Source organism: Catharus ustulatus, chromosome Z (genome assembly GCF_009819885.2).
Source record: "Catharus ustulatus isolate bCatUst1 chromosome Z, bCatUst1.pri.v2, whole genome shotgun sequence".
Lineage (NCBI taxonomy): Eukaryota > Metazoa > Chordata > Aves > Passeriformes > Turdidae > Catharus > Catharus ustulatus.
In genome coordinates this window covers 42,852,948-42,869,366 of record NC_046262.2, presented here as the reverse complement: position 1 = coordinate 42,869,366, position 16,419 = coordinate 42,852,948, and the positions used below count along the sequence as shown (strand labels likewise).

At 44.2% G+C, this 16,419-nt stretch overlaps 1 protein-coding gene across 1 annotated transcript; it reads right to left on the bottom strand.

Moving 5' to 3' along the window:
- Positions 1 to 226: 226 nt before the first annotated feature.
- On the bottom strand, positions 227 to 16,200 carry NXNL2 (nucleoredoxin like 2). Its single transcript, XM_033086200.1, has 2 exons — positions 15,839 to 16,200; positions 227 to 765 (listed from the first exon to the last, which is right to left on the bottom strand). The coding sequence occupies exons 1-2, from the start codon at positions 16,138 to 16,140 to the stop codon at positions 597 to 599; spliced, it is 471 nt and encodes a 156-aa protein (XP_032942091.1). The 5' UTR covers positions 16,141 to 16,200; the 3' UTR covers positions 227 to 596.
- Between the last annotated feature and the right edge of the window lie 219 nt (positions 16,201 to 16,419).

Sequence of the window (16,419 nt, the reverse complement as noted above, 5' to 3'; positions counted from 1 at the left end):
CCAGGGGTAAGGAAAACTGAGCAGAACTATAAATAAATAAAAATAAATCCCATAAATCTAAAATAAAGTAGAAGAATATTTGTTCAGTACTGAAAAACAAATTTGTTCTATTTATTTTCTGATTCTTCTGGTTAAGGTAGATAAGGAAATACATGAGACATATTTAGTAAACAGTAATTAATTTATTAAAGCAGTTTCATTTTCTTAACAAAATGTGCTAATCATCTGGAAAAAATGTCATAAATAAATAGGTTTTTGCATTTATTTTTACTGTGTTGACTTTGTAAAGTAAGTGTTTGCATAGATTTCACAGGTTTCTCTTATTACTGTCTAAACAGCCTATTCTTCTGAAGTTCTTCAGTATTATTTGGAATGCTGTGGCTCATACTAAATAGCATAGATAAAGTAAACAACTATAACAATAATTGCAATTTATGACACTTGAATAACCAGTCTTCAAGTCAAACTCAAAATTTGTTTACAAGTAAAGATAAATAAATAAGCCTTACCCTTCTCATTCTGAACAAAGCAAGAGGCTTTTTAGAGCTCGACCAAGTTTTCCACAATGCCTTTTCTTGCTTTTATTTGTCAACATTTTAGCTAGAAAAATTCTGAAAGATATCTGCACCCTCAAGCCAGTTCCGGAAACAGGATACCCCTTTGTCTCTGATCTGTTTTCTTCCCTTGTCAGTAATGACTTCACCAGTTTGTTTCACAATCACCAACTTAGGAATTGCTGTAATGTTGTATTTCTTCTTCAGATCACTGAGGGAAAAGAATTAAAAATAAAACACACCATTAGAAACATTTAAAGAAAACTCCTAGTCTCTTATGCAGGCTACTCTGGACAGGACACACAGGAAAGAGCAGAAGTGATGAGTGCCTGGGCTTCCTCACAGCTTGAGGTAGAGCATTGGGTAGTGTAAGGAGATGAACAAGGCTGCAGTTGGAAGCCTACACACTGAAAAGTAGCTCTGAGAGTCCAGAGAGCTGGAGCATCCTTCCTGTAAAAGCTCATCACTGCTGCCTGCAGTTTCCACAGGAGCAGAGGCTCTTGGAGATGTAAAAGATTTCCATAGAAGCAAAGTTTAACATACTCCTGTCATTCCAAATCAGATGTCATTCTGGGCCCCTTTTACAGGACAGGAGAAGGATCTCACTTAGATTAGCATTTGATATTCATTCCCCTACAAATATGACAAAGTGTCCCATAGTGCTAGTTCCTGCAATCACATTAAAGTATGACGCATAATCTTTTTGTGTAAATGGAAGAGAGTGAAGATATTCCTTAAACTCCCTCAGTGGAATAGCCACCTACAGAGAGAAAAGTGAGCAATTAAAATATTTGGAATAAGAGCCACCCATCTGTGTTGCCAAAGAAAAATATTTCAACTCCTTCTCTGCACCTTCAGAAGAACCAGAGGACAGACACAAAACAAGCAATAACAGAATAGCCAAATTCTAAGACACTAACAACATCTCTCTCAAAACATACAGTAATTTCACGACTATAAGGCGCACCCTTTTGACTAAAATTTTCCCCCAAACCCAGAAGTGCGCCTTCTAGCCCAATGTGCCTTATCTGATGTACAAAGTTGTGACATTTGCCACCCCGGAAGTGCGAGCCCGCAACAGAGCCCGCCCGGCGGCGGCATCAGGCCAGCGCCGGGCCAGGGCAAGCCTGGCGGCATCGGGGCAGCAGCCATGCGGGGATGGGGAAGGGTGGCAGCGCAGCCCGGGCGGGGGTGCAAAGCCACCAGCATTGGGGCATCCCTCGCACAGCGGGGAAAAGCTGCTGGAAACAGGGCGGCTGCCACACCACGGGGGAAAGCTGCCGGAATCGGGGTGGCCGCCACCCCGGGGGGGTAAAGCCGCCGACATCGGGGCAGCGGTGGCGCGGGGCGAGCCTGCCAGCATCAGGTCACCTGGAGTGCCAGGGAACTCCCGGAGCAGCGGGGCCCTGGGGACGCTCCACGGAGCAGTGGCGGACATAGCCCGGCCCTGGGGACACTCCACGGAGCGGCGGTGGGCATGCCCCGGCCCCAGGGACGGTGCATGGAGCGGCGGCGGGCATAGCCCGGCCCCGCCGGGTACAGGCAGGCCCGGAGGCCCATGGTTGCCGGGTTGAGGCAGGGCCTCGGTCAGCAACCGCGCAGGGGGAGCTGGGGGCAGAGCCTCGCTGCAAAAAAAAAGTGCGCCTTATATGATCTACAAAGTTGCGAAATTTGCCAACTCCTGGGGGGTGTGCCTTATAGTCCAGTGCGCCTTATGGTCGTGAAACTACTGTACTTAAAACACTAAATGGAAATATGCTGTTTGAGCACCAATGCCAGAAGCAGGAACATTTGCCATATGAGGTTCAAATGCCAAAGAAATTTGAGTAGAAAGAAAATGTAGAGATTGTTTAAAAGAACATTACACTAATATATCACATTTTCAATTAATTCCTGGGAGGAAAAAAAATACTGAAAAATAAGACTTAAGTGAAATACTGACACAGATAAGGCATTCCTGAAACATGCCTTCTCTTCTGTATTTTTCCGTAAGAGAAGAACAATCGACAGCTGAAGGGCACTCATTATTTTGGCTGAGAGATAATGCAGGAAATACTATGGAAGCAGCAGTAGCAGGTATGGTTTGCTTTCTCAGTGAATTGTGACATACAATCAATCAACCAGCAATCCCTACAGACCTTTTTGAAATCTGCTAAAATAGGTGAAAAAACACATTCCAAACAAGTGTGCATAGAATCCATGTAAAACTGCTGTCACCTCATACTACCTGAATGACAAACAAGATGGGTGGAAGATGCTCTTGATTGGTTCAGTGGATGATAAACACAGTTGTAGCAATCTGAAACAGAGCACTAGGAGACTGAAGGTAATTTGGTGTGGAGACTGGAATGTTACACTTTCCTAAGGAAATGCCTATATCCAGTATCCAGCCTAGCACAGCATCCTGTTCAGATAGCCTTAGGGCAGAAGGTTGCTTGCATCAAGCCAGACTGAAGCGTGCACAGATTTTGCTTACATTTGTGCGCAACCTGCAAGATGGGTGGGCCTGAAGAAGGCTCAGGAAGACTTCTGCAGACAATGGTTCTTAATCACTGCGTACATGTGCTTACAAAAATTACTTTAAACTTACTAAGATCATTATCTCCAATAGGGAACCTAAAATCCCATGACTCACCTGCACAAACCACACACGTGCCATGGGACTAACTCCAATGGCAACTCATGGTATCACTAAGGCATAAATAGAAATAAAAACCCATGATATTAAGACTGAGGCAAACTGGAGGTCATAGCCACTATTACATCTTTTGATTCTTATGAGAAGGCTGGATGAAAATTTCTGAGAGCACAAATTTTGTATTTCTAGGTAATACTGATATTGGCTGGGAGCTAATTTTCTTCACAGCAGCTTGCATGGCGCAGGCCAAAACAGCACTGATAATACATCAGTGCTTTAGCTATTGCTGAGCAGTGCTTACAGAGCACCAGGGCCTTTTCTCCTCCTACCATGCCGTGAGCAAGCTGGTGGTGCACAAGAATCTGTGAGGAGGCACAGCTGGAAAAGCTGGTCTCAAATGACCAAAGGATGTTCCACACCATCTAACACTATGATCAGAAAAAAGCTAAAGAAAGAAGGGGACCAGCATTCAGGGTCAGGAGATTCATCTTCCCATGCAATCATCACAGGATGAGGCCCCCTTGTGCTGGAAACTGGTTAATATCCACCAGTGAATGGAAAGTAGTGAACGAATTCTGTATCTTGCTTTGCCTACGTATCTTCATTTTTGCTTTATCTATTAAGCTGCCTTAATTTCAGCCCCTAAGTGTTCTCACTTTTACCCTTCACACTGTCTCCCCCATCCCATGGGGGCAGGGAATGGCCCAGCAGCTGCCTGGAGCCTGACTGCCTACCCAGGCTGAGTCGCAACACAAGTGAGTATGTTTATATAAGGGTTTCAGATCTATATGAAAGAGGGTTCTTGAGATGTAGACAACACGGGGCAGCTATAATATAATCTTGGGAACACAAATGGTAAATTTGTGTAACCTGACAACAGTTGAATTATAACAGCTTTCACTTGGAAGTGCTGTCATGTGAAAGTGATGGGTATCTTGCTCATCTTCTTCTAAGAGTTTGCCCTGTAATACATGGATATAAGTATTTCCTTTTGGCTGTGAAATTTCAGCATTGTTAAATCTTAGTCATAAGCATGCACATCACATGCTTGGGATTAAATTTTAAAGTGTCTGCTCAGATTTTGCAATAGCAGTCTAAAAAGTCTAAGAACTAAGCAATTGCTCTCAACTCTCAACATTATTCTACCTTTGGTTTTCAACACCCCATCCTCCCCAACATTCCTGCAGGTGCCAATCCACCCTCATATGTAAAGCTTCCTAATATAAAACAGACACACAATCCTTTTGTTTTCCTTTTATGGGCATTCTCTACGATTCTAATTTTTACTGAGTTGTGCAGGCCAACTCAATAAATACCTGCCTACCTAGCAGCCTGCAAGAACCACTGTATATACCAGGCACTCACAAAAAATGATGCCTTTCACCACAGGGTTCAGTACAAACACAGCAGTATGTCTTTGTGTACCATTATCAAAACATCAATCCTATTTAACAGCATTTGCTGTTGACATGTTCTGTCCTAGTCCTGCTTTTTCTCTATAACATGCTCTTTCTCTTCCAAGTGCTCACTTCCTACCAGACTGTCTTCACACCCCACTTTAAGAATCAAAATCCTGTGCCTCAGGCACCAAAAAAATTTGCATTACCCTGCAGAGAGTAAAAGTATCAGGGGGCAATATTTCCTATTAGTCATGTCACAGACCACATGAAGTAGTAAATGTGCAATCCCACCCCTGGGAAACAGTCAGGACTGAAATCATGGAAGAGTCTGGAGATCCTGCTTAGAATTCAGCATTTTGGGTCCCTGAAGGTAGGCTTGACACTGCAGTGTTAGGCTTCACACACTACAAGCATGAATGCTGGCTATTTCTTAAGACAAAATTTACCATCAATAAACTCCACGCTTCTGTTGTTGAAAAGTATTTTAGATGGCATACTTAAAATTTGCGCTGTTGTGTCTAGAAGAGACATCAGTCTATGCTGCAATTACATATCTTGAACACTGAAGCAACCAGCTAGTATATTTTAACCTCACTGAAGATACTAAATGCCTTCTTTACACAGTCAAAAAAACAATAACTAATAATTAATTCAATTAATTGCAATGGAACTTTAAAATATTAATAAATTTTAAAATATTAATAATACAATTATTATCTTACCTATTTTTAAAAATTATATGCTTAATTAGGACTAGCATCTAGGCAGAATTATAGTTTGGTTTAGTGAATACACATCCTCTGTTATTATTCACCAGTATCCCTGACACCAAACTACCAGTTAAACCAACCTAAGCACCTTGAATAGCTCGACACAGTCCTTTATTGTTACATGCGAGAAACACAACTTCAAAAACATTGCTTGTTCATATCCCTCCGCACTTTGTTTTTCAGTAAGCCACTGTGGTCTCACAGTCATCTGGTAGTGATACCGAAAATAACAAGAAAAGAGCTAATGTAGATATAGCAATAGCAGTAGTTATGCTAAGGCTTAGAAAGCAGCAGTTCACAAGCAGGCCCTGGGAATGTACTAAGAACCACAAACTGATAATTAAAGGATCTAGTAGGGCATGCAGAACACAGCAAAATAAATAATTAAAGGATCTAGCAGGGCATGTAGAACACAGTAAAATAAATAAATGATAAAGGTTAATGTATAATCAATGATAAAGGGTTCTGGTGGTGGGATGACAAGCAAGGGGGATTAAAGGGGGGTAACCTATAGTTTTGAGTAGACAAGCGTGTAGAATTTATGACTTTATAGAAATAATATCTATGAGATTTACGTAACTGTATTGTCTTGAAGAATATATGCTATTGTACTATTGTATGTAAATCACTTTGTAAAGGATATAAAAACCTGTCGGAAAAGGGGTATGGTGGGCTCTGACTTTGGACACTAGTCCTCAGACCCCAGGGCCCTCAATAAAGCACCGCACTAAACAACCTAGTTGTTTCGTGTCTCTCTGTCGGGCAACAGTTTTCTGGCGACCGCGGCAGGACTCCGAGGGCTGCTGGGGCGGTTCGCGTCCTGATCCACTCCACGCCGGCACCGAGTGATTCTCGGGGAGTCATCGGTTCGTGCCCGACCCCGCGCCTGTCGGACAACTGCAGGAGGTAAGCCCGAAGGTGCTTTATTTTTTGTGGTATTGGGTGCCTGCCCGTAAGACGAAGCATCGGCTCCGCTGGGTTGGGCTAAAGACGTCTTGGGTAATTGGGTAAAGCCTAGGCGCCGGCTGTAAGACGCGGCGAAAGCTGCGCTGGTCCGGCACTTGTTCCCCCGCGGCGTCGGAGGGTGACAAGTTGGTTGGTTGGTTGGTCTATCCTTCTATCTGTATAGATTTTCTTTCTTTTCTGTCTATTCTGTTTAGGAATGATGCCTTTGAAAACGTTTAAAACTCTAGCAAGTTCCGGGATAGAAATCCCGGACGATTCGCCTTTGGGCTGCTTATTACAACATTGGAATGCGGGGAATTTTGGTCAAGAACTAAGTAAAAGGAAATTGATTGATTTCTGTAATAATGTGTGGCCTTTATATGAACCCGATGGTATGCAATGGCCTAGAAATGGTACACTGAATCCTGACATTATTACACCTTTGATGCATTTCCTACAAAGTAATGAAAAATGGGATGAAATACCGTATTTAGACCTCTTTTATTATTTGAAAGACAAACCAGAGTGGCAAAAGGAGTGCGGGATCATGGTTTTGAAAACATTAAAGGTGAATTGTGAAGGATGTAAGGGATGGCAAAAAGAGAAGGAATGCTCGGTTAGGTTTTCGGAACCTGAGGAGGATGTTTCTTTGTTGGTAGCCCCTAGTGCCCCTCCAATGGAGGAACGTGACTCTGGAGAAAGCATGCCAGGAGTAGAAAGGGAGGGTCGGGAAGCAAAAGTAGAAACCACAGATATACCACGAACCCCCTTAAGTGAAAGAACTCGGAGAGGGCGGTGGGAGGTAGAAAGAAAGAAAAAGGAGGAGAGTGCTCATTTAATGGTCCCACTGCGTGAAGCAGTCGGACCGCAGGGGGAACGAGTCATAGTGAAAGTTCCCTTTTCTCCGAATGATTTGCTAATCTGGAAACAATCAGCGGGGGCGTATCGGGAGGACCCTGAACGGACTGCGCGGGTGGTAAAGATGGTAATTAAGACTCAGAACCCAGACTGGAATGATTTACAAGTTTTGTTAGACACAATAATGGATTCTACTGAAAAGGAAATGGTGTTTAAAGCTATGACAGAGAAAGCACGAGAAATGATTAGGTTACGGCTTGTGGATGGTACAGTAAATGATTTAGTACCTAGGGAAGATCCGGAGTGGGATCCCAACTCGACGAGCGGGTCTCGGAGACTTAAAGCTTATCAGGAATTGTTAACGGAAGGGATACGGAATGGAATACCAAAAACTTTGAATTGGTCTAAGTTGTATTCGGTCAGGCAGGAAAAGAATGAGTCTCCGTCAACCTTTTTAGAGCGGCTTAAGGAGACAGCTCGTAGATACACCAATTTAGAAGTTGAAGGAGAGTCGGGAAAATTACAGCTAGCATTAATTTTTATGGGGCAGTCTCAGGAAGATATTAGAAAGAAACTACAGAAATTGGAGGGAGAAGATACTCGGAATTTAGATAAGCTATTGGAAGTTGCGTGGAAGGTATATAATAATAGGGAAAAAGAAACGGCTAGGAAACAGCAGGCTACTATGTTAGCAGTGTTACAGCAAGTGGCTGGAAACAATATGAGAGGGGGGAGCCGAGGACGTGGACTAAGAGGGGGAAGAGGGATGGCAAGGGGGGGGAGGCTGATGGGTACGGGAGGACTTATGGGTCAATTGAACATGGGAAGAGGAAGAATGCCGCTGGGGATAGATCAATGTGCTATATGTAAAAACAGAGGGCACTGGAAAAATGAGTGTCCTCTCAACCAAGGAATGAATTCTGGGGGAGGAATTATAGCTAGTGGGGATGGAAATCAGGGAATGATGAATAATACAGGTGCTTTCCCGGGAAATCCACAAGGTGTTGCCCAAGCCTTTATGATGGGGAATTATCAAAATTCAAGTTGACTAGATGAGGATCTGAAAGTAGTAATGGAAGTAGATGGGGAACAGTTAGAATTTAGAGTAGATACGGGGGCATCACACTCAGCTGTTAACACTAAGCTAGGACCTTTGAGTGATTCTACTATCCAAGTAGTGGGGGTTACGGGACAAGTTGAGGAACGAACATTTTTGCGTCCATTAGATATAAAATTTGGGGGGAAAGAATTTGACCATCAATTTTTATATATGCCAAATAGCCCAGAATCGCTATTCGGGAGGGATCTATTGTCAATGTTACAGGCAAGGATAATATTTGAAAAGGGTAGAGTAAGACTGGAATTTCCCGAGGAGAATATTGCTAAGTTGTTTGTAATAAAAGAAGTTGAGGCAGCAGAAATACCACAAGAAATAGAGCAAGCTGTAGTACCATGGGTATGGGAAACAGGAGTACCTGGAAAATCAAAGGCAGCACAACCAGCCGTAATAGAACTAAAGGAAGGAGCCTCCCCAGTAAGGGTAAGACAATACCCTTTGAAATTGGAAGCACGAATAGGAATAGCACCCATGATTGAACAATTTCTTAGCTTGGGAATTTTACAGGAATGTGAGTCAGAATTCAATACTCCGATATTCCCAGTCAGAAAGCCAAATGGTAAGTATAGATTAGTTCAAGATTTAAGAGCAATTAATAACATCACTAAAGATATACACCCAGTTGTAGCTAATCCGTATACATTGTTGACAGCTGTGTCGGAAAAGTTTAAGTGGTTCACAGTGATTGATTTGAAAGATGCATTTTTCTGTATCCCTTTGGCACTTGAAAGTAGGAAATACTTTGCCTTTGAGTGGGAGAGCCCAGACACAGGACGCAAGAAGCAGCTCACCTGGACGCGTCTACCACAGGGATTCAAAAACTCACCAACTATTTTTGGAAATCAATTGGCTCGAGAGTTAGAAGAATGGAAGACGACTCAGGTAAAAGAACCACCTTTCTCATTTGCTCTCCTACAATATGTTGATGACATCTTTATAGCTTCCACAGAAAAGGATGTTTGCCTCAGACTCACTATTGGATTACTTAATATGCTGGGACAAGCTGGATACCGAGTATCGAAAGAAAAAGCTCAGCTGGTAAGGACTCAGGTAATTTACCTAGGCTGCGAAATTTCACAAGGGGTGCGAAAGTTGGGAGTTAATCGAATACAAGCAATTTGCACCATACCCACACCACGAAATCCGCAAGAGTTAAGATCCTTTTTGGGCATGGTGGGGTGGTGCCGCTTGTGGATCCCGGAATTTGGACTAAAAGCAAAACCCCTGTATGAGGCAGCCAAAAGTCCTGTGTTTCAGTGGGGACAAACGCAAGAAAAGGCATTCCAGAGCTTGAAACAAGCCTTAAAGGAAGCCCCAGCACTAGGATTGCCAGATCTTACAAAACCTTTTCAACTATATGTGAATGAGAGACAGAGACTGGCAATAGGGGTTCTCACCCAAAAACTGGGCTCATGGAAACGCCCGGTAGGGTACTTCTCAAAACAGCTAGACACTGTAAGTGCCGGATGGCCGGGTTGTCTTAGAGCTGTGGCAGCAACAGTGCTCCTGATTCGGGAAGCCAGAAAATTGACTCTGGGAAAAAGGATGGAAGTATTTGTTCCCCACATGGTCATTGCAGTTTTGGAACAAAAAGGGGGGCATTGGCTCTCGTCAAGCCGCATGTTACAATACCAGGCACTTCTCCGAGAACAGGACGATATTGAATTAAAAACAACTAATCATCTTAACCCAGCAGAATTTCTTAGGAGCAGCAGCCAGGAAGAAGGAGGCGAATTGACGCATGATTGCGTGGAAATCATTGAACAGGTGTATGCCAGCCGGAAAGACCTGAAAGACGAGCCTTTGGAAAATCCGGAATGGGAACTGTTTACAGATGGATCCAGCTTTGTGGAAAACGGAACCAGGTATGCGGGATACGCAGTAGTGACTTTGACACAAATAATAGAAGCTCGAGCCTTAACCCCAGGAACTTCAGCCCAGAAGGCCGAGATACAAGCTCTGGTAAGAGCCTTAGAATTGAGCCAAGGGAAAAGAGTAAATATTTGGACTGATTCAAAATATGCCTTTGGAGTAATACATGTACATGGAGCTCTGTGGAAAGAAAGAGGACTGTTAAATTCTCAAGGATCAGAAATTAAGCACAAAGAACAAATATTAGCACTATTGGAAGCAGTGCATAAACCTCAGGCAGTAGCAGTGATGCATGTAAGAGGACATCAAAACGAAGAAGGAAAGGCGTTCCAAGGAAACCAGTTGGCTGACAGAGTTGCCAAACAGGTTGCCCGAGAGGTATGGACACAATTAGCTTTATTACCAGCACGATTTAACCCTGCCACTTCCTTTCTTGAGCAGAAACCATGCTATACACCTGAAGATGAGAAACTTGCTCAATTTCTCCAGGCCCAGAAGAATGAAAAAGGATGGTATGTCACAGCTGTAGGTCAAGTTGTGTTGCCAACAAAGGTAATGAAAACAATTTTAGAAATCGAACATAACAAGTGCCATTGGGGGGCAGACGCATTAGTACAATTCTTAAAACATGAGGTGATTTCCAACCAGATGTTAACAATGGCAAAACGGATTAATGCCACGTGTCCAGTCTGTATTAAAAACAATCCAGTGACACGAAGGCAAATACAATTAGGAAAGCTACGAGTAGGGCCGCAACCGGGAGACTATTGGCAAATAGATTTCTCAGAGCTACCAAAAGCACAAGGGTACCGTTATTTACTGGTGTATGTGTGTACCTTTTCAGGGTGGCCGGAAGCTTTCCCATGCAGGACTAACCAGGCAAAGGAAGTAATTAAAACCTTACTACGGGAGATTATTCCTAGATTTGGGATCCCATTAGGAATGTCCTCAGATAGGGGACCTCACTTTGTAGCTGGAATAGTCCAAGAGGTAGCCAGAGTATTAGGGATAGCTTGGGATCTCCATACGCCCTGGAGACCACAATCCAGCGGCCAGGTAGAACGGATGAATCAGACATTAAAAGGGCAGATTAAGAAAATTTGTCAGGAAGCGAAGATACAGTGGCCTCAGGCACTACCTCTAGCCTTGCTAAGAGTCAGGATTAAACCCAGAGAAAGGATAGGAGTAAGTCCATACGAAATTTTGTATGGCAAGCCATATCATGCTGCAACCTACAAAGGGGACCCTCACTTAGTAGGAGATCAAGTATTGCTAAGTTATGTTTTGTCTCTAAATAAAGTCCTTACAGCACTGCGAGGAGCATTGCAGTGGAACCGGCCTCTGCCCTTGGAAAATCCTGTCCATGACATCCAGCCAGGAGATCAAGTATATGTGAAGAACTGGAATACGGAACCCTTGAAAGAAGTATGGGACGGTCCTCACCAGGTGATCATGACTACCTACACGGCAGTGAAAGTCCAAGGGATCGAGAATTGGATTCACTACACTCGAATCAAGAAGGTCCAGCCAAGATGGGAAGTACAGCCTCTGTCAGCAACAAAAATGGTGTTCAGGGCAAGGCCTTAGTTCTTTTAACATTAGTCTGTATAATGCAGGTGGGAGAAGCGTTTGTTAAAATCATAGTTCCGGAGCGAGATGTAATAGTGCCGGAAGGTGCGGGAGTAAATTTAACCTGTCTGTTTTCTAGCAACCAGAGAGCTGGATTAAAAGAAGTAAATACAGCTTGGAGACAAATCACCACAGACAAAGTATTTACAGAAGGGATCGTGACACTTTGGGATATGAAACAGCAAAGAGGTAGCACCACATTGATGATATCTCATATGCAAGCTGACCAGGTAGGACAATTCTCATGTGTTGTGTGGGTTAGAGAAAGCTTTGACTACGGAAAAATAAATGTAGATATTCTAAAAAAGAATAGGAGAGTACGACAGGTGACAGAAGTTGGAAAAACACAACAAGAATTGGGACAAGAAAACTTAATAGTGGGATTAGTTAGAGATTTTGGGCAAGTACAAAATATTACGTCCATCACTGCATGTTTACCTCTACCTAAAGCAGCGGGAGATCCAATACCATGGGGCATCATTCCCGTTGGGGAAATGCCTCCAGAAACCATAAATGGGACAAAAAGATGTAATAAAGTAATGCAGAACCATACTAAGATGGTAGAGGAAACCTATACAGTTCGAGGGCAATGGTCATCACCAGGACAAAGGAGTGAATGCCAAAAATTACCAAATGCAGTTTTTTCAAAAATTGGGCGGTTCAAGGATGTAGGATGGTGTTCTTATGACATAAAGAAAAAAAGACAAAAACCAGTCACTGAATATTCTTATGAGATAGTATGTCAAGAAGGGAAGGAAGAATGGGAACAGTGGAAAACGATTTGGGGTCCCAGCTTGTTAGAATCTTATAGCTACATAGGACCAGTACATTGGTGTATCGAATGGTCAGGCCAAAGGGAACAAAAACATTTAAGAATGCTAGGGACCGAAGCAGTAAGACGGGATCGAATGACCCCTACACCTAGCTGGAATTGTAGCAAAATCATCACATGTGATACCCCTGAATCCCAAATTGGTTTAGTGCCAGTCCGGATACTACTAAAATGGGGCTGTGAATGTCAAAGATATAATCATACAATAACAGGAGAAATAAAGGGGGCTTGGAAAGATTGTCAGGCAACTACCGTCAGGAGTCCAGGGCATTCGGTGTGGGTCATGGGGCACGGACAATGGACTACCCATATGCCCATTAACGGCCCAGTCACGCAGATTACGTTAGGGGTCCCTACGCTCTGCCCTCTCTGGAAACAGTCTAAATTAACACAAAGAGAGATACAGCCACGAACAAAGAGAGAAACAAATGAGGTGGCAGAAGAACTAGGATTGGGAGATGAAGATGAGTGGCATGAACCCTCATCAGGAGTTAAATTTGGATGGGTACTGGAATCCCTGTTTGCACAAATTTCTACATATAGAAACCGGGAGATGCTGTATAAATTATTGGGACAAACTGAGAGGTTAGCCGCAGTTACAAAGAAAGGATTTAGGGATCTAAACTTACAGTTGCAAGCAACAACAAGAATGACAGTCCAAAATAGAATGGCATTAGATTTGCTCTTATTAAAAGAGCACGGAGTCTGTGGATACCTCCAAGGAAAGGTTGATCATTGCTGTGTACATATCCCAAATGTCACAGAAGAAGTAGAAAAGGATATAAGTCAATTGGAACAAATTGAAATAAAAGTGCATGAAGTCCAGGAAGAAGCTCAACATAATTGGGTAGGAGCACTATTTAGCTCCCTAGGAATCCAGGTCTCTGGTTGGATATCATCAATTGTACAATATGTAATAATGATTGTATTGATTATTGTAGTCTGCATGATTATGTACAGATGTCTTTTAGGAATGATTGCTAGAGAAGGAACTCATACTCGACGTGTCATGAGAGCACTAACCCGGAAAGAAGTAATCCTACCAAGTCAAAGAGAAGACTCACCATCCTACTTAGAAACCATTACTTGAAGAATTGAGCATCCTTGCAGAAAATCTGAAGAATGCTCAAAAGGGGGGAGTTGATACCGAAAATAACAAGAAAAGAGCTAATGTAGATATAGCAATAGCAGTAGTTATGCTAAGGCTTAGAAAGCAGCAGTTCACAAGCAGGCCCTGGGAATGTACTAAGAACCACAAACTGATAATTAAAGGATCTAGTAGGGCATGCAGAACACAGCAAAATAAATAATTAAAGGATCTAGCAGGGCATGTAGAACACAGTAAAATAAATAAATGATAAAGGTTAATGTATAATCAATGATAAAGGGTTCTGGTGGTGGGATGACAAGCAAGGGGGATTAAAGGGGGGTAACCTATAGTTTTGAGTAGACAAGCGTGTAGAATTTATGACTTTATAGAAATAATATCTATGAGATTTGCGTAACTGTATTGTCTTGAAGAATATATGCTATTGTACTATTGTATGTAAATCACTTTGTAAAGGATATAAAAACCTGTCGGAAAAGGGGTATGGTGGGCTCTGACTTTGGACACTAGTCCTCAGACCCCAGGGCCCTCAATAAAGCACCGCACTAAACAACCTAGTTGTTTCGTGTCTCTCTGTCGGGCAACAGTAGGACAAGCCATGCTTCTCTACAGGACTGTGAAGGCCATTACAGTATGCCCCAGGAAAGCCAATTAAACCCTCTTTGCCTCCACTCCACGTGACTTGAGCAAGAGCCGTCAGAAATAGACCTCTAATCCACAGAGGATGAAGCTGTAAACGCACTCCCATGGGCCATGCTGAACAGCTTTGCAGGGTGCAGGGACTTCAAGTGCTACATTTCCATCAGGAAACTTGTCTGCATTCTACTATGATTACTAGATATCAAATACTGCCTGGGAAGATTGTGGAGAATTATGGAAAACAGTATTTAAGCCAGAGGGAACTGCCATCAAAAAAGCCTAACATCAATTGGCAGTTGGCATCCAGGAATGAGCCAAGAAAGGATGAAATTGTTCTGGCTTCAAGTAATTTGTTCTTGAGTTTGTCAAACTGCACTGAGAAAACAAGATCAGCAAACATGCTCCTTGTTGAATGAGTAGCTGACACACTAGGATGGATCTAGAACTAAAAGCAAAGCTAGAAGTTACTAGATGCACTAGAAATTAGTTCTATATTAGAAGAATTAGTCTGCCCAATCTATATTTAAAAATCCTAATATCTTAACTTTGATACCATGTGGAAAAACAGTTTCCAAAATCTACTAATTTAAAGAGTGTGGAGGAAAAAAATCCCTTTACCAGTATTTACAGGTATTTCATGTTTACAGTTACAGGCATTTCACTAACCTTGAACATCTTATTTGTGCTCCTGTAATCCCAGTCTATACTTACAGGAGGTAAATCAGGTTTTTGAAAGTCATCCAAATGAGTCTCCACCCTTGACTCAGGTCATCAAAACACTTCTTGGTATCATCCTTCACCCCGTTAACTTACACACAGCCATGTCCTTTCCTTTTGCTGTTTTCATGAGCAAGCTGCCTACAAGAATGTCACTTTGGAAACTGAACAGCACAGGAATTTTACACCCCAATTACCAGGGGCAGTATGCCGCTGCTAAACTCCAGCTGATACTGTGTCTGTCTGAAATTCTTGACAGTTTGCTCTGCTCTGCTTCAAGTAGCTCATTTACAAGTTTTTCTGCTTCTTCATTTGTCTTTTCCCAGAACCCTAACCCAGACCACGCAGACCAACCTTAGTAACAACTACCCCCCTCCGAAAAGCATAATTTGATCCTCACTTGCCATTCATTTCTCTTTACCTCACTCATCTCTTTAACACATGGGGTCTTTGCTAACTCTTGTCCAAAGATCCTTTCCAAAGGAAGTCCGCAAAACCGCGTTCTTTACGCCTGGGACGGGCTCGAACCAAGCGAGCGAGCTGTCTCAGTGTGTGACAGCCAGCGGCAGCCGCGGCTCGGGCCGGGACACGCCACAACCTGGGCTCCAGGGACTCCAGAGGGAAGGCAGTGCGGGCTGCCGGGGCAGAGATGGAGGTTCCGGGGAGCTTCTGTATCGGGGGTCCCCAGTTACGGCTGCCGAGTGCCCGCCGCCCGCCCTCTCCCGGCGCTGGGCTCTGGGCTGTGCCCGCGGTACTCACTGCTTGTAGGGGTCGTGGAAGGGCAGGGCCAGCCAGTCGCCGTGCATGGCGCGCATGTAGCCCACCATCTCCTCGGCGCTGTGGTCGGACGAGATGAAGACGACCTCGAAAGGGGCGGGGGGCTCGGTCTCCTCCAGCAGCTCCGTGTAGAAGTCGCAGAGGACGGGGGTGAAGTCGCGGCACGGCGAGCACCAGCCGGCGGAGAAGTACAAGCCCACGACCTTATTCTGCAGGGCCTCCTCGGGGTCCACGCTGCGGCCATCCTTGCTGACCAGGAGCCGCCCGCTGAACACATCCACCATGCTGCAAGGCCGGACCCCACGGGCACCGCGACGGGCGGGCGGGCGGCTGCGACCCCGAGCGCTCCCCAGGCGCGGCCGCGCACCGCCGCTCGCCGGCACTCACCGTGCCTCCCTCCCTCCTTCCTTACCGAGCACCACACCGCCACCCTGCTTCCCCCAGCGCCACCTCCCATGGCACCGCCGCCGCTTTATAGCGCCCGCCACCGCCCGGGCCCGCTCAGCGCCCTGCGCCCTACGCAGCCGGGGAGACGCGGCCCCTTCCCCTGCTCCTCTGAGCGC

Bases quoted from the DNA above. Each gene is read 5' to 3' on its own strand.
- NXNL2 (XM_033086200.1), bottom strand. From the start codon at position 16,140: ATGGTGGATGTGTTCAGCGGGCGGCTCCTGGTCAGCAAGGATGGCCGC. The intron at 766-15,838 runs GTGAGTACCGCG...CTTTTCCCTCAG, and splicing joins TTCCACGACCCCTACAAGCA to TGATCTGAAGAAGAAATACA.